This window comes from Pelodiscus sinensis, chromosome 7, assembly GCF_052426305.1.
Source record: "Pelodiscus sinensis isolate ZL-2025 chromosome 7, ASM5242630v1, whole genome shotgun sequence".
NCBI classification, from domain to species: domain Eukaryota; kingdom Metazoa; phylum Chordata; order Testudines; family Trionychidae; genus Pelodiscus; species Pelodiscus sinensis.
The window spans coordinates 49,432,039-49,450,998 of NC_143058.1; the positions used below are offsets into that span (position 1 = coordinate 49,432,039).

Below are 18,960 nucleotides of genomic sequence, written 5' to 3' on the forward strand. Positions count from 1 at the left end.
CATTAAGTTTTCATCGCACTCAACTTCAAGGTCTGGAAAACATTTGGTTTATTTTCTTAAGTCTTTAAAGCAAGATTGGATGTCTTTCTAAAATAGATGCTCTAACTCAACCAGAAGTTCTGAGCTTGCTGCAGGAATCACTTGGTAAAATTATATATCGCAAAAGACATATATTGGTTATTTTTAAACAATAATATCTTCTCAATAGTTAACCAGAGGCTTATTTTTAACAGCAAGATTGGTATTCTGCTTAAAACTGAGTTAATGTAATTCCATATCTAGGGAAATGGAAATAGCCATCCTTTGATTCATGGGCAGCAACAAAATGGTGATACCAAAGAACTGACATCAGATATGCTCTAGTTCTCCTGTGTAACAACTGCACTCCTCCACAAAATGGGAACACTTTTTTGTTTAATAAAAACAGCTTGTTTATTTTAAAAGTAGAGAGAAATGATTTATGAAAAACACTCCCATAAAAAGAAACTGGAACTAAATTGAAGCCAAAGGCTCATCTTGAAAAAATCTTTTGCAAAGGAGATTGTAAAATGTTCGCATTTCTGCTGAACAGCAATGCATTTCTCTTTGTAAAAGCCATCTTCATTTCAAATACAGATTGGATGTAATCACAACAATAGCTAATGTTGCTCTATTTAGCAGATAGCATAGTATTTTTATTAAACAGTAAAAACAATTACAAATATAGCAATACCACAGTTTATGCTGGCACTTCTTGATTCATATGCCAAAGAATTTTTTTTAGAAATAGAGAATAAATGTATTTTATGTATTAGTCTTATTCAAGTGCCTTTTAAGGCTTTATTAACTGATGTTCAGCATGCAAAAATAAGGGTTTATAATGTGAATGTTAGGAGACCCTTAACATAGTGGAGCATCATTGCAAAATTTGGAAAAATGTGGTGTAGTAACAAATAAGCATGTCCAAACAATTATAACGAAGAAAAGGTAATTATGACTCAGCATACTGTGGAGAGTTGATGAAAACACAATGATAATCACCAATTGGAATTCTACTGTTACAAGCATACTTTCAGAATTAATCTTTTCAGTGGGATTCCAAGTTCAAGGCAATAAAACAAAGATTTGAGACTATTGAAAAATGAGTTTTCATATTCACAGCAACTTGTTTTTAGTTCATTCTGTAAAAAAAGGTCAGGGAGAAATGTCAGTAATAGCAGTGAGGGCAAGCGATAGAACTGACTCAAATTATACTTTGTATAACTCTCCTGCCTACATTAGTATCTTCAAATATTTCTTTATATACCTTGTATCAAAGGGCAGAGCAACGTTTACCAGCTTATTTTGTTTTCTCAGGTGATAAAAATATATTTATCTAACCGTCTGCTCTATTTTGGGTCTCTCAGATTTGTACTAACTGTTGCTACAACTACTGTTTCTGGCTGAAGATAACGTTTCGTGGACTTGATAATTATGTGGAGAACATCTTTATAAGCAAGCTAAGAGAGGCTGGTCCAAGAAACTAAAATCTTCTAGAAGAAAACACTTTAAAAAGTAATATAAAAACAAGTCTCTAAAGCTTCAAATTCTGTTGTTTACTGGTGCAATTTTGTTATGCCTTAAGACAAAAAAAATCAATAATGAATCAGATTACTCAGAGGCTCTGATCACATCTGCCTTCAAGTTTAACTGAGCCCCCAAACTGAAGAACATGTTGGATATGTACTTATACAGTCTGCACTGCCTGTGTGGATATGTTTATAAGGAGACTGAAGAAAAAAGTTGAACATAACACTTATAAGCCTTACTGAAACAGAAAGACATCACTTATCGTTTCAATTGATATTTTAACTGTACTCAGCTTTTTGAAAGTGTTCATATTATGCCAAATGGTAATATGCACTTTTACTTGAGACTCCTTAATTTGCTGGATTTATTTTCAGCTTAAGAGAATAAAACATGGAGGGTTTTATTTATAAAGAAGTATGAAATTTCTCACCTATGTACAGTAATCTGACAGCTCTGCTTGTCAACTACTAAACCAAACTAAGTAGCAGCATTTTTAGATATTATAACTGAAACAATATTTATAAAACATCTAAAGCTAAATTGATTAAAAACAAGATCTCACTGAAATGAAAATCTATTTTATTCACAAAATATAAGCAAGCTTCACTTTCTCTCTCTTCAATGAAAATGCTCTTCCAAAGAAGAAATTTAACAAATGGGTTCTTCAAATACAGTGATTATAAAAGATGTGGCACTAAAAACTAAGTAATCCAATGAACTTTACAAATACAAACTGCACTTTGTACAAAAACTTTTTTAAAAGAAAGTTCAGTAACAGGTTTAAAAATACAGTTTTTGCTGCACAGAAAAACATTTATTTCAGACTCAGTAGGATAGTATTATTTTCGCCTGTGTGGAGAATTCTCCCTTTGTCTGTCCTCATTTTTCCTGGATTCTCTAGATTGGTCAGAATATCGGCTATATTTCTCTGGGCATTTCTCTGCACCATTCCGATATCGATTCTCCTGCTCCTCTTCCTCTCTGGGACTTGAATTATGACGGTTTCTTTCTCTAGATTTTGACCTTTCTTTTCTCCTACTGTGATGTACATTGTCCTTAGTCCAGTGTTTATCTTTATCATTATCAGAGAAAGAAGTTCTTCTCTCTGCTTTCTTTTTGGAATTACTGTGTTTATTTTCTAAGTCCATATTTCTTTCATAATACCTATCCTTTCCACTCCGATAACTGTTCCTGTCAGTTGCATCATCTTTCTCATGGGGATATTTAGATACATCATCCCTCCTATTTAAATCTCTCAAATTTACGTCAGCATTTCTTTCTGACTTTCTCTCAACTTCGTGTCTCTCTTCCTGTTGTCGTCTCCTTTCTGTTTTCTTTTCAAGTAGCTTCTTTTTACTCCTTTGTTTTTTCCTGGCAACTTTATCTAGTGCTTTATTTTTCTTTTGCATCTTCTTCCTTTTTACTCTAGCAGCATCTGAAAGTATAGCATACATGAGAATTAACTATTTTAAAATTTATTTAGTGTAATTAATTATGCATAATTAGTATTAGAGAATTTTTTGCAAGAAATGTTTTGTGAAAATTTTATATTCTTAAATGCTTGTCTTGCCACAGAATTCAAAATAACGTACTGAAGAGTTTTACGTTTCTTTCTCCCATGTGACTCTCTCTAAAACATGTTCACGGAATCTGCCCAAGCTCTATTAATTGAAGAAAAGGGTCTTATTTTTAAATGGCAGTCTAACACTTTGTTTAAATAATGACGAAACTGTCTAAAAGAAACCTAAGGAAAAAAATCTGGTAAACTGGCTATCGCTCTCAAGATTTCCCCATAATTTATCTCCTTGTTTTCTAGGTTTAATTACTGGCCTGTATGTCCACTTGGTATATTAATATAACAAAAAAATCCACAAACAATTTTATTTAGAGACAGGAAGATTGCATATGGACAAACTGCACCCACCCAAAATTTTAAACGTTTGGAAATAAAGGGAGTCTTCACATTCCATCCAACGTACATCTTCCACTTGTATCTCCAAAAGATAACAAAACGAAATACCTACTCTAACTTCATGAAATGTTCACTGTAATATAACCGTACCAGAAAACTCAACATTGTCAAGGCTAAGAAACTTCCCAAATACAGGCAATATAACAGATGTACTGATTCAAGAATTGAAGGATTAACCATCAATTTCCCTTAGCATCATATTTCCTCTATTTTAAGCTTCCAAGTGCAATGAGAATGTTTTGATGAAACCTTACCAATCATTAAGCAAAATTAGTTTGTGTTAAACGGCTAAGGAACATAGGAGAAGCAAGAGTATGAGGTTTTAGCCAAACCTGTGCAGATGTGGTGGCCACCCACAGAGAGGATAAAAACTTTGATGACATACCGTGATACTCCTTTGCCCTCCTGTGCTAGAGGCTTGCATTTTTGAAGCTGATAGACCTGAGTTCCATCCCTCTTGGTGACCACACTGTGTCCATATATACAGCACATGTATTTATTACAATGATTAGTGCAAAGCAAACTCTTGGTGTGACTAGAGAAAGCAGGACCAATACGCAGATGCCCAGGTTAATACACAGAGTCAGTGGCAGAGATCTAGATCCCAGGAGTCCTGACTCTCAGATCACTATTCTAACATTCTAGAGCACACTACCTATCCTGAACTAGGAAGAAAACTCAGAAGTCCCAGATCCTTATCCTCAATGAGATCAGCATTAACATACTCATTCCTTCCATTAGCATACTCCTCCTCCCTGAAAAGTCCCTCAATTCCCAAAGTGACTGAGGTCTGCTTAAGTTATCTTGAGTGGAAAGAGAGGGAAAACACAAAAATGCCATGACAGAGCTAAGGGGATGGTATTGAAGCATGGGATGGAAGCGAGTAGTGGATTATTCAACTACCTGATAAGCTTATGCTTATTGGGTAGTCAAATGGAGTTCTTGACTATTCGCTTCCTGTCCCCCCACCTCTGTATGACAGTCAGTAAGGTGGGGGAGGGAACAGGAGCCAGTCCCCTCCTACTCCCCACTGCCTCCATCAAAGGTGTAGGGGGGGGAGGAGATGGCAGCAACCCTGGTCCGTGGGGATCCCAATGGGGAGCTGTCCCCGCCCCCCTCCCCAGCAGACAGGGGTTGCTGCCACCAAGCAGACCCTCTTCACGGTGGTCCCAGCTGGCTGCAGGAAGGGGCTCCTACGGCAGCAACCTCTGGCTGCCACGAACAGGGGCTGCTGGACCCAGCACAACCTGGATCGGGCAGTCCCGGCTCACGCCAGTCCAGAACACTGTCTCTCTGCATTTTAAATGTAGTAAGAGCTTGACAGCTCTTATTATATTTAAAATGCAGAGCCACAGTGGTCCAGAGCCGGCTTGAGCTGGGACTGTTCAGTCCTGACTCCAGCCAGCTCCAGCTCTGTGGGGGGCCCCCCCATATCGACTAATCGTGTAGTCAATACAAATTGTATCGACTAAACAATTGGCCACTTAATCACAATTCAACTCTCTTAACTGAAGCAACATGATAGCAAATCCGAGACCCATTTCCAGATGGCTGGTTGCTGCTGGTGGGCACCCTGGGTTTGGTCACAGCACCAAGGCACAGTCTATGACCACCAAATAATCCTAAACACGAGCTTCATCCTGCCTTAGACTGACCAGTACCAGCAGCCTTTCTTGTGATTCCCCAAGTCCCTGCTCCCACTCTATTCACAAGTTCAAATGCTCATTTTTGTGCAAAAAAGTGATCTCATATGCTCTTGCCAGAGTTGTCTTGTCCATAAGGTGGTTCAGGACAAGCACTCCAGGCCCCATGCCTTAGGTGGTTCCATATTTCAGGGGGACATGGAATTGTGGGGTCAAGGGCAGCCTAGGGGATTAGTGCTGAGACTTTGCATCAGAGTGAGTTTGAAGAAGTGAGGACATAGTGCTTTAAGAATCTGTTGCAGCTGAAATTAAAAGCCTTAGAGAGTGCTAGAAGTGTGTTACTGATAGCACTGAGCCAATGTGAGTGAGGCAAGAAAAGCTAGAGTCTTTTACCCTTATTTTTATTCTTTTAAGGGGTTAGATATGTCTTGATATAATCTTAACAGTCAGTAGGCAAAGTTTTTATTTTTGCTATGATTCCTTAAGGGCAGCAATGACAATACAGCTAAAAAAGGTAATTATGTTGCTAACCTGGAAGGTGTATCTCTTTCTCTGCATCCCACTAAAAAAATAGGTATGCATGTTCTACATTTATATCACAGGGAAGCGAAGCTTCAAATAATGTCTAGATTTCCAAACAAATTTTATTTTCCCAGCCTACCAATATCTATCGATCAAGAATCTTTTTAGTATTCAGTGGAATAAACAGACATGGTAGACTTTTCCAAAATCATGGATAGTGCTATTATGGTGATTGGTCACTAAAGGAAGGGTTTGAAGGACGAGCTGCAAATAAAATACAAACTTCACATCAACAATACGCACTGAACATCCACAAAGACCAAGAGCACTATAAAGAACACAAGTGAAAAACAAACTTTGTTTTTTTTACTCTGAGCATTGATGTATCACACTAGCCAGCTCTCTCTCTCTCTCCTATATTTTGAAAGTATCACATCTACCAAGGATACATGAATTAAGGATGTTAAATTTAGATTAGTCAACTAAATCGAATAGTTGATGTAATTTGCATTGACTATTTGATTAGTCAATAAGGGGACCTCTGGCTCTTGCTACATTTCAAAGGTTGAAATGCCGCCGGGAGCATGGCTAGCAGGGGACTCAAACAGTCTCCCCGCTGGCTCTGCTTTTGAAATGCACAAGAGCCCTTATACATTTCAAAAGCAGGAAGTGTGGGGCAATCAAAGGACTGTTTGAGTCTCCTGCTGGCCCTGCGCTCTCAGTGGCAGTTCTGTGGAAGTGTTGCCAGTTCCCCGCTGCGCCCCTGCCCCTTCTCTTCATGGAGACGGTGCTGGGGGGAACCGGCTTTTATGCTTTCTTATCGCAGTACCGGATCCTGCTCCCCCCCTCTCCCTTGCTGCCTCTCTCTGATGAAGGCAAGGGGTGGGGAGGAAGAGGGAGAGCAACTAGTCGCTTAAGATCCGTAACATGAATACCTTTTATTTTAGATCAAATAACTTGCATTTTACATCAGCTGCATAACCTCTCATGTGGAGATTGAGCAGTGCGACCTGGGCTACTGCTTCCCACAGCTCTTTTTGGCTACAAATGGCGAGCCACAGCCAATGGGAGCCTTGAGGTTCCGTGGCTGTGGAGCTGGTAAGTAAACAAACCGGAGCGGCCCAGTAGCAGCAATCTCAGAGTGGGTCCATGGATCACTTTGAGAAACACTGAGATAGAGGTTGCTGGTGTCTCTCTGATGGCATGTTTAAAACCAGTCCAAAGGGATTGAATTCAGTAAGAATTTACATGTTATATTTTATTTTTCATTATTATAGCTCTACTGGAGTATAAAGATAAAACAGAGGCTTTGGAAAGTAGTTTAATAGATTAAAAATGTTACTTATTGATTATGAACAAATTTAATGCTCCCTCAGACAACCCAGAGTCCTAGCTGAGCTGGCAGAGGAGACATGGGGATAGGGGGCACAGTGAACGACAAATTCAGCATTTGTTATGTGTTCAGTGCCCTCTTTCTCTGTTCAGTACATAATGCCGAGGCAATTTAATTTTTTTTTTAAGTTTACCTTGAAAATTTACCTGAAGACCAAGAATGCCCTTTCCTAAATACATACATACATCTGGTTCCCTTTCTTTGTTGTAAGAAACATGGAATTTCTTTAGTTCCTGGCCCATATGCCATCACATATGCAGAGTTTCCGTCAACACAGGGATCACAAAATCTTAGATTCTTGATAAGGAACAGACTTTTGCCTAGCAACATTTATGTACCAGGTCTAACTGCTAGACCATTACTACACCAGTAAGACAGCTGACAAATACATTCCGCTGGGAAATGCTGTCTAGAAAGGAACTCCTCATTAGTGTCTATAAAAAGAGGTAAAAATGTGAAAAATCTGAGTTAACAACCATTAGCCTTTGCTTTCTAGTAAAATTGTGAAGTTTAAACCTTTAGAGAATACAAAATTACAAAAAATAAATCTGATTATCTTACAGAAGGATTATAATTAACAATGTATTTAGTTATTTTTGCCATAGTCCTGCTTCTAGCATACATAAATCAAAGCATACTGCAGAGATTATTGAAATGCATGTATTAATCTGTTCTGAATGGAAAAAGGACAAAGTATTAGAAGAGAGTGTTGTTTTACAGAAAAGCATGTTCACTCTAGCAGACTGCAGAATCAGTTGGTTTGTCACTAAAGACTTACCACTCTGGTTCCTATCAAGCAGCTGAGCCAAGCTGCAGCTGTCTATGCAGAAGCCATCTGGTCTTTGCTGAACTTACGCCTCTCTGACCCGGTTAAACTGGTCTCGCCACTAGTGCTTTGATGTCATTAATGCAACAGCTTTACAGTGATATACAATCAAGTCACACTTCATAAACTAAATACATTTCTAATACATCAGTAATTCACACTGAATGTATACTTGTTTTATTAAATCATATTTTTTGCTATTAAAATCATACTAAATCAAATAAACATTGAAACAGCAAGCTTCCTAACTACAGAAGTTCATGCTGTGCTATCATCTGCTCTCCCACCATGCTATGTGAGACTAAGTGCTCTAAAGTAGACTAGCAGATTTATTTTAGGTTAACGATGTTTATTATACTTCACATCAAATAGATTTCACATCAGTACTTATAAAAAGACTAATTCTAATGTATTAAATTATTTCATAACAATTATCAGCAAGTTTAATTTTTCCTGAAGAATTTTCAAGGGACAGGAACCTTGTATAATAGCAGACCATACTGCTTGAAAGCAACAGGAATGGGAAATGAATTCAGAAACCCAGATCTGCAAGAAGCTGAATGAATTGCAAAGAACTGAGCAATCTCTTATTTAACACATGAAATAGCACAACTGTGGTTACAGAGAAGGAAGCAAAAAAAAAAGGATTGGAGTCCAATGGATACAGCAAGAAGAGTCGCAAGACAAGCCTACAAAAGTGTTGTTAATCTTTACAGCTCACAGTCTTGCCAAAAGGACACTGGTGCCAGATCATTAGTTATAAAAAAAGGTCAGGAAGATTTAAAGTAAATTGGAATCAAGCCCACAATTTGGTGGAGAGGGGAGGGAGAGAGAACAGATGTGGGGGAAAAGGGGCAGTTGCTCCGGGGCTCAATTATTCAAAAGGGCCCAGAATTTGCAGTGGCAGTGACTGGAGCACCAAGCCCTTTAAATTACTGCTGGAGCCTGCACAATGCACTGAGGGCTGCCGAGGGGAGGCTAGCTTCAGTCCTGTCCATTACAAACCCCTCTCCTCCCCCCTTCGCCGCCTTGCCCAGGGGTCTTGCCCTTAGAACAATGCAGAGCTTTTGGATCTCATTAATGTGTAGGGTAAAGAACTGGTGCAATCCCAACTGCAATCGGTCACACTGATTCACTTTATGCAATAGATGCACAAGTTTAAGGATCAGCCTCCAATATGCTATGCTCCTTAAAAATACATTTTTCAATCTTTGAAACTAGAGATGTAAATTAACAGGTTAAATGATTCAACAGTAATAGTTAAACCAGTTAACTGTGCAGCTGGGGTCTGGCCAACCTGCTGCGGGCGGAGGGTTCCTTCAGCCCAACTTTTCATGGCCTGCTCCGGTCAGCTGGGGTCCTGTGGATCACAGGTGGGTCCTGTGGATCACAGATGGGGGACTGCTCGGGACAGCTATGGGCCCACCATGCCATAGTAAGGCTGTTCCCTCTTCCTGGCACTCAAGTTAACTGGTTAATGCTTACCGGTTAACCTTTTACATCACTACTGGAAACAACTCAACATTATAACTTCTACAGTAAAATTATTATGGACTGAAAGCAATTTGTTTTCTTCTAAGATTTCCAGAATTTTTTTCAAATTACTGTAACGAGTTTTAAAAAGTAGAGATTTAGTAATAAATAATTAAATATCAGCTGTAGCTAGTTCCTCACGGTAAGTGTATCAGTGCACACAGTAAAAAGAGAATGAGATAAAAGCTAGATGTCATTTAATACCTGAGTCACTGCTATGGCCACTGCTAGAAGAGGAGTCACTGCTACCAGTTGATCCTGAGCTATCATTGCTGCTGTCAGAATCAGAATAGGAATCAGACTCTGAGGAAGATGAGCTATCTGATGACTCAACATCTTGTTTTTGTGTCATGATCATCTTTGGAGCATTTTTCAGATGCTCCCGTAATTCATCCCTAATTAGCAACAAAAAACAAACAATCAATCTCAATTTCTAAATACAAGTCAAGCAATGTCAAATCTGGATTAAGTCTAAAAAAAGGATTCTTACGTTAGTCCTCCAAGACCAATGGAAGTGAAAAAATTGATAGCAAATCGAGTGTTTCTTGGGTTGTCCCGAGGTAATAATCCTTCAAAGAAAGGTTGCAATGTTCTGATAAAAAAAACATTGAAATTAAATACAGTACCACGCAGCAAACTGTTCTTAATATTTACATGCATTTGTTAAAAAATATATCATAAGAATCCCACAGGACAAAAAAGGGCTTTGTTCATACATTGCCTTTTAGGGACACTGCAAGAGATAAAATAAGTCATGTTTCTGGTGGATCAGGCAAAGTAAGTGTTCCTTTTTAAATGGCTTCAGAAGCATGTGGTTTCATAAACAAAGATATAACCTTTCCCTGTCAGATTATGACTTTAAGGGCCTGATTCAGTAGCAGCTCTCCATGTAGAAATTCCATTGAATTGGGCCCTAAGGCAGGTCAAAGTTCGGGTTCCAATTAGTTTTGAGTTCTTCTTAAATTTAGCTCCTAAAAAGGAGTAAGCCTTAAATCCTCAAGAAATAACTTGAACAGTTAGAAGGATCCTCACTGTTGTGTAAGTAGTGGAACGTATTCACATAAGAGAATGCATTAGTCTTGTGCTTAAAATTAAGCAATTTTCTAAATACAAAGTTAATATTTTGAAGTCTCCTGCAGATCTGTCAGGAAAAGGCTATCCTGACCCATGCTCTTCAGGAATTATGCTAAATTACATAAATAAGTGTGCTTCAGCTTAGGAACTTAGTATTGAAGTTGAAACAGCCATGAATCAAAACCAAGAAAATACATGCCCCTATCCTGAAATGTTTATGCACGTTTAACTTTACATGCTGCGACTAGTCACACTGACAACAATGTGCATACACACACGACTTCTGCAAAATCGGGGCCATAATTTATGTACTTTTTGCTTTGTTGGCTTTCACTTGAAATGGAGAATGTATTTACTCTTACAGAGTGAAAGCATTCAAAGGACGACAACAGTAAAATTTAAACATACTCATCCTTTAATCTTGCATTAAGATTAGGCAGACCCATGTATTCACTAAGTTCTTGGAAGAATATTTTGACAAAAATTCTACTGGATGATGTAGTAGTTTCTTCACTCAATACTATACATTCAAGGACCTGAAAATATTAAGAAAAAACACAGTTTAAATACATACACCCAATTCTATTTTTATTTTTACAGAACTAAGTTCAGCCTTTGGCTCATATATAGAAGTAGCATCATTCATTTCAAGACTATATATAGCAAGGTAGTTTATAAGACTGTCAAAACTACACATTGATTTAAAAAAAAAAATCAGACTTAGTAGTTTAAGTTAGGGATATGAAATTTAGATTAACTAATTGAGGAGATGATGGGATTACCATTGACTATTTGCTTAGTCAATAAGGGCACCTCCGACTATGAACTGTAGCAAGAGTCCTACAAGGAGTACAGGGCCAGCGGGGGACTGCAGCGCCTCAGCCTTTGAAATGCACAAGAGCCCCACTGGGGCTTTTGTACATTTCAAAACGAAATCTCGCAGGGAACGGGACCAGCAGGGGACTCTCCCGCTGACCCCAGGATCCCTGCAGTGCCTGAGCCTTTGAAGCGTACAAGAGCCCTGGTCAGGGCTCCTGTACGTTTCAAAAGCAGAATCATAACAGAAGCTGTGAGAGCAGAGACTGCTTCAGTCCCTGCTCGCGCCATTTCCCATTGTGCCTCTACCTCCCCGGCTTATTTCTGAGCACTACAGACTAGGTATTGAAGAAAGAGGCTGGGATAAAGCCCTTCTCTACTTACACTCCAGGGAAGTGAATCGGTGTACAGAAGATGAGCAAACATCTTGGCTACATTTCTCAATTTGTTTGTTTCTAAACGGTGGATGGTATCATACTGTTCTTTGAAAATAGCTTCAAAAGATTCCATGTATTCTTTTTTTAACATGCAGAAACGCTGAAATAACATTGTACAATTAAAACAATCATATTAAGTAGAAGAGAACATTAAACAAGAATACTTTTAGAACTAAACATTTATATACAAGTCTTTCCTTTTAAAAGGGAAGGAAAGTATCTTTAAATGGAATGTACAGATCCATTTATTACTGTCAGCAGTTTTTTAGACTAAACTAATCTTGCATTAGAAAACAGTAATTATCAATTCTGACATATTACTAGATGAGGTAATTTCATTTACCTCATATCTCCTTGTTTCTAGTATTCTTACCTGATGGGATCCCTTAATACAGCAATTCTCAAACTGCGTGTCAGGACTGCAAAGTGGTTCATAACCCTCTTTAAATGGAGTTGTCAGACTGGCATAGACCTGCTGGGACCCAGGATCAAAGTGTGGCAAGGCCGCAGGTTATAGGCTGCCTACATAGGGCAGAAGCCTTTGAGCTTCAGCTTTGGCCCCTCCCCTGCCTGCAACAGTGAGGCCAAAGCTTTGATCCTCTCTCCTGGGGTCACAGTCATTTTTGTTGTCAGAAGGAGGCTGTGATGCAATGATCTTTGAGAACCCCTGCCTTAATACAATACCACAGGACACAGTATTTTAAATTACACCATTACAAGTTTATTTGAAACTAGAGAAGTAGAGGGAGTTAGTGTCAGAACATTTCAGACAGAAACAGCCATTCTGAGAAATATAAAGAATGCACTTGGTTACATAATAGTCCTGGACGCTGAAATATTTTCAGTGGTAACCTGTAAAAAAGTACTGTTAATTTATTCTTTAATAATCCAGGATTATTATGGAACCACTTCTTATAACCTGTTAGTGGCACATTATAAAGGTAATTGTTAGTGCTAGCTGAATAACAGAAATTAGTAAAACTTCCGTAATTGTACCTAACCCTTTCAGGACATTAAAAAGGACCTTAAGAACTTAGGTATAACTTTAGAGTAAGATACACTGAAATTAGTGGTGGAGTAAGAAGGAAAACTGATAAATAAATAAATAATTGCAATGAAAGGTATATCTAATTTTACACAGACACAAGAATAAGAAGAAAACCAGATTTGTTTCTTTTAAAATGTTGCAAGAATAAGTCAAATCATCCTAATAGTTAGCTAAACTATCTCAGCAACCTTAATGAAGTAGAAAAACAATGTAAAACTCCAACTCCTGCGAGAAATTTTTTAACAAAGTACTTTGCACTTATATAGTACCATTAATGCTATGCATTGGCCACTTAACATCCTTCTACAACAGGGGTGGGAACCTATGGCCCCTGTCTTGCCTGGATCCATCCCCCGAGGCTTGGGGCTCCCCCCTCTACCCTGGGGAGCCTGCACTGGCACTCTAGCTTCCACCTTGGAGCGCACAAAATCTACTTGCCTGGGGATCAGCGGCTCCCAACCCAAAAAAGGTTCCCCATCCCTGTTCTACAAGATAACATTTTAAAAAAGGAAAACGTGCACTCCCATTGTGTGTTTACTATGAATGCTCATTACCATTAATGGATAATCCGACCACATCAGCTCATATAAACAAGTTCAGAACAAAAAAGCCACACAGAATTAGGACTTACTTGTTGTAAAATATCAGCTACTTATATGAAAACTTTTAGTGTCACATTACACTTATTATGTTTCTTGCTGTAAAATTTGAAGATCGAAAATGGAACTTACCCCTGCCAGTAAACCAAAGAATTTCTCGTATGTTCTTTGTTGAGCACAACAGTCAAGGATCATGTTGCAAAGCTCTTTCTGTTTTAAAATAACACAAAAATTCCTCTACATAAATTCTCTGTAGCAGCTGAAATCTGCTCCATATATGCCAAAATATTAAAGAGCAATTGTCACATGAATGCCATCTTTGAAACAAGAACTTAATTTTTGCTGAAAAAAGTAGAAGGGGATAATTTCAGTAGGTTGTGTTTTTGGGTGTTTTTTTTTTTTTTTTTTTTTTTTTGCATTTCTACTATTTTGGAAGGTATTTGGGACTTGGCTATTAACTTTCTCTATCCAAACTTCTCCATCTGCCCAAACCTGCAAGGAAGACTACACTGGCTTATTCAAAAGCTTCAGATGAGTAGCCATGTTAGTCTAACTGGAAAAACTTAAACAACAAATAGTCTTGCAGCACCTTAGAGACTAAAAAAAACATGTAGATTGTATCATGAGCTGTCATGGGTACAACCCCCTTCTTTATGCCCATGAAAGCTCATACCACCATCTACATGTATTATTAGTCTCTAAGGTGCTGCAAGACCATTTGTTGTTGTTTAAGTTTTTACATTGGCATAGTTATGCTGGCGCAACCCCATAATGCAGATGCAGCCTAACAAACAAAAAGAGCTTTTCTACTAGGAAGCCCACCTCCACAAACGATATTAACTTCACAGGCAGAAGCACTCTTCTGCTGACATAGTGAAACTATGTTGGAGGGGGAGAGGATCATGTCAGCACAGCTATGTTAGTTGGGGTGCCTTGACTGATGTTGCTATAACTTTTGAATGTAGACCATGCCAAAGTCTCTGCAGGATTGAAGCCTAAAAATATTTGCTCATACATGAGGGGTAGCCTTGTTTTCTGCAAAAATGAGTGCTATAGCACCCTAGAGACTAACAGATTTATTTATTTATTCCAGATTAATTGGAGAGAGTTTCAGAGTGTACTTGTGTAAATGAAGCTAATCAAGTCAGGGTGGAAGTGGCTCATTCACAGTAAATGATGTAGAAATGTGGTCTCAAGAGAGGGGAAATTGCCTTTGTAATGCGTTAACCAGTTAAGATTCTTATTCAAACCTAAGTTGATGGTACTGAATTTGCATATGAATTCCAGTTTAGTTTTCTCCCTTTGTAATCTGGTTTTGAAATTCTTTTGTAGGAGGACTGCTACTTTTAAATCCATTACTGAATGTCCAGGGAGGTTAAAATGTTCTCTTACAAGTTTACATATGTTACTATTCATGATGGCTGATTTGTGTCCATTTAACCTTGCTCTATGCCAGGCCTGGGCAAAATACAGCCCCCCATGCCACCGGATCCAGCCCGTGGAGGCAGCAGGGAGCCCCAGGAAGGCTTCCTAGCTAGCCTCACAGCACTGTGCAGAAACATGGCTGCAGGGCTCCATTTCTGTTTTAAAACAGGAGGGGGGGGGGGATTAGGAGGTGCTCCACCACCAGCACATTCTCATTGGCTGGTTTCTGGCAGAAAGCGGCCAATGGGAGCTGCATGTTAGAATAACAGGCAGCTAAGAAGAATCACGCCCCCTTTCCTGGACTCAGTTATTCATGAAGCACATGGCCAGACAAGCAGGCAGGCTGTCTGGGAAACATTTTAAGTTCTGCAGGCAGGCAGGCAGGCAGGCAAGTTTGGCAGCAGACAAGTAAGTCTCTTGGCCACAGCCTACTTCTGGCACCCCAGCCCTTTCCTGCCCCAACTCTCTGCCTCCCCCCCCCCCCCCACAACATACCCAAACCCTCTGTCCCCCTCTTACACCCACACCCCCTCCCAGATCTGGCACCCCAATCTCCTGCCCCAGATCACAATCCCCCCCTACACTAGGTCACATCCCAAACCCCCGCATTCCAGTCCCCTGCCCTAGGTCACAGCCATCTGCTTCATCCCAACTCCCTCCCAGACTCCAGTCTCTCTCCTGCACCCCAGTCCCTTACCCCAACCTCCCTTCTGCAGACCCTGCATCTCCTCCATTAATATCATGGAAGAGTGCAGTCCTCGACCACTTTTCAAAATTTTGGAGTGGTCCCCCCATCAAAAATTATTGCCCCCCCTAATTTCTATGCCAAAAGGTCTATAAGTACTTGCTCAAAATTGACAAGTAACAACAACAAAAATTTTCCCAAAACAATAGGGAATAAATATATTTAATCTCCTCAGCAATTTAAAAAAGTGAGAGAAATCTGAACAGATTTATGCTTTAAATTTGGGAAGTTTTATAATTAAATCTGTTGCCATGTACTCCCATTCCTTGTATCATGAGAGCATATAGGAAACATTTTTCTCATTACACAGCTCAAACATAGTAACAAAACAAATATGAATAAGTAAAAAATAAATATATTTAGTGTTAAACAATAGAAGGAAACAAGTAACATTAAGCAAGTATTATACCAAAAAAACCATACAAATTTATTTAAGGCCACTTTTTCAATATAGTCACACTATTAACTCGATATATTAAAATGCATATTAACTTTTTTATATTACCCTGTTTTACAGTAATGCTGTAATCAGTTTTCAAATAATAAAGCAGGGCAGAGTGCTGAAGCCATTGCTAATAAAGTCGGCCTGACTTGCAAAACCAATTACTTTTCCCTCATATTAAATGCAATTACAACTTTGATATCCCTTGTGGTTTACAGTAATTAAATATTTTAACATTTTAATTAAATATTACAATGATTTCTAGGAGAATATCTTGAATAACCATATGCATGAAAATAGATTTATCCACAAAGACATTCTTGCTTGTGTTATCAAAACAAGTTGAGGTTAGGTCTAGAGTAACTGTCTTCTAGATTAAAAATTAACAAACTTTGAAATGATTTAATTAAATTTTAGAGAGATGTGACAAGTTCACATAGCAATTTTAACTTCAATTATAGCTTTAAAGGTTACTTCACTAGTTTCTTCACTCATAACAACACTTCTGATAATACCTGACACCAACAGTCTGAACTTTAAGTCCATCATTTGCTTTAAAAAGCTAGTGAATTTTAATTTTATAGACAATTTATATAGCCTATATCTCAAAGGTTTTTACATATTAATGCACAAATAGCATGCAAACTTGACTATCATCAATATTTAAATGATAAGAGAATACACATAGCTTTTCAATAATGAAACACACCTAAGTATTTCAAAAGTGTTTAAGAGCTCTCAAGGCCCATATATGAAGTTAATGGTTTATTTCTGTGAAGATCTTTAGCTCCAGATGTGGTTTTGGCTTGGAAGTGTCTCCATGCCTAGGTGGTTGAAAGGTAAGTTAGAATGAACGGACAGACCAACAGACAGACAGACCCCCCACATCACTCTCCATTTATACTTCTATCCTATAGAAGAGTAGTTCTCAGCCACGGATCCAGCAGCAGGTTTCAAAGGGGTCACCAAAATAAATAAGTGAGCAGGGCTCTCTTTAGGCAAGCTGGGACCCAGTGCAAAAAGCAACAGCTGAAGTCCTGACACACATGAATGAAGCCTGAGCAACTTAGGGTTGCAGAGCTGTGTGGAATTGCTGTGCTTGCTAGCTTCTAACACCAACCCTGGCTTTTAATCTACTGGATATGGAGAAAAATAGCTGCAGTGGGCAATTCTTATAACATGTTGGGAGCTAGGAGGTACCTCAAAAAAACAAAAAAACAAACAAAAAAAAAACACCAGGGGCAAAGGAGAAAATTATTTTTTTCTACTTATTCAGATATTAATATATTTTTTATATTTATTTTTTATTTAAATATTAAGTCTCAGCTTTGCAAGTTGATGCAGTATCTTATGGTTGGAAACTGCATGACACTGGACAGCTTGTTTCCACACACTATTGCACTCTTAACTAGAGCTGTATTTTTAAAACTGATCAAAGTTTGTGTGTAGATATTCCTATTTCAGATCAAGAATGGTTTATTTTGGTTTTGTTTAATCCTGGTTTGTAAAAACATGTAAAGTCAAGTGAAATAAGCCACTCCTTAAATGGAAATCAGAGTAATGTCACAAACTTGAAATGTAAAAATACAGCTCTAGTTGAACAGGTACAGACCTGTTTAATTACAAGGACTTAATATTTGCCAAGTACCCACTCTGCACTCCTTAAACCCACTATTTTCAAAAAAACGTTCCTCTGTTGATCTGCTCTCTAATGGACAGGAGAAAGCTGGCCAGCACCCAGTGACCAAGGGTTAAACTCAGGTAGCTTGCAAGAGGGTTAGCAGGAAGCCAAGAGAACCTATGGAAATAAAGTGCTGAAATTTGAATTGTATAAGGTTTTGCCTGCTTTCTTTGTGGGGGGAAGAGATAAACCAGGAGTTGAGAGACAGAGAATGATTCAAAGCCAGGTAGGACTACCATGCCTCCAAGGAATCTGGGGCATGGAAGTGGACCGAACCAAGAAAAGACTGGGAGTAAGTAAAGGGAAAAAGTGAATCTAGTTGTGAGCAGATTATTCTCTTTATTTTGTGGTTTGATTTGAACTGCTCTGTGTGAATCTATGCCTCCCTCTCCATTTACCATCGAAGCATTGTTTCCAGAGATTTTCTGTTTGTTTTCTTTAGTTGCTCTGTAACATCTAGCAACCAAGTATGCTTTATCAAGTATATCTTTTGTTTTGTTATAAAAATCACTTTTTAAAGGTGATTATTTGATTCTTGTGTTCTGGAAGGTACAGGAGATCGGTCTGTCTGCATGCCTCAGACCAAGAGGTCAGCTACCAGAAACTGCAGCTTGTTTTTCCTCTTTTCAAGTTTTTTTGAGGCAAAAAAGCTTGGAGTACCCCTGTGGGTGAATTCAAGTGTTCATCCCAGTTTTTAGGGATTAAAAAAAAAAAAAAAAAAAAATCACTTGATAGTGGCAACTACCCCTGCCCCAAATCTCTGTATTTCTAATTCTGGGGGAAGTTTTTGTAACCAGTGTCTGTAGTAGCAAGGGATATTTAAAGTCTTTGCGGACACCCACCTTCTGCACTCAGAGTGCCAGAGTGGGGTATAGCCCTGACATGCTCACTAACAATATTTTCATGCCTTTAGTTGTTTCAACTGTATATGCTTTAGACTGAAAAGCTCAGAGGATCTATAATTCAATTAGTAGGGGCTTTGGAGTTTCTGATTTGGAGATAGGAATTTTGAAGATATTATAGTTAGCTTTACCCCTCTCTCAAGTGCCTTCTGTAATTCTCTTCCAATCATTCATCCTGGAACAAGTGAATAACCCCATTTAAAACATTCATTTCTGTGTTCACCTATCGCGAGACCAAGAGTCTGAATTATTTGAAGAAATGCTTTTTTTTCTTCTCCACAGACATTATATTCTAGGGATGTAAAAGAGTAGTTGAACAGCTGACTACCTGAAAAGCCTAGGCTTTACTGGGTA

At 38.5% G+C, this 18,960-nt stretch overlaps 1 protein-coding gene across 5 annotated transcripts in view; it reads right to left on the minus strand.

The window, feature by feature from the left end:
- Positions 1–2,110: 2,110 nt before the first annotated feature.
- Positions 2,111–18,960, minus strand: part of CWC22 (CWC22 spliceosome associated protein) — a 60,673-nt gene continuing 43,823 nt past the window's right edge. For all 5 annotated transcript variants that reach the window (XM_075933741.2, XM_075933743.2, XM_006119426.5 and 2 more), the window contains 6 exons: positions 13,544–13,621; positions 11,712–11,864; positions 10,920–11,047; positions 9,928–10,029; positions 9,642–9,832; positions 2,111–2,983 (listed from right to left, as the gene is read on the minus strand). In XM_075933741.2, coding sequence (XP_075789856.2) covers positions 2,388–2,983; positions 9,642–9,832; positions 9,928–10,029; positions 10,920–11,047; positions 11,712–11,864; positions 13,544–13,621 — 1,248 coding nt within the window. In that variant the 3' untranslated portion in view covers positions 2,111–2,387. The remainder of the gene's footprint in view (positions 2,984–9,641; positions 9,833–9,927; positions 10,030–10,919; positions 11,048–11,711; positions 11,865–13,543; positions 13,622–18,960) is intronic.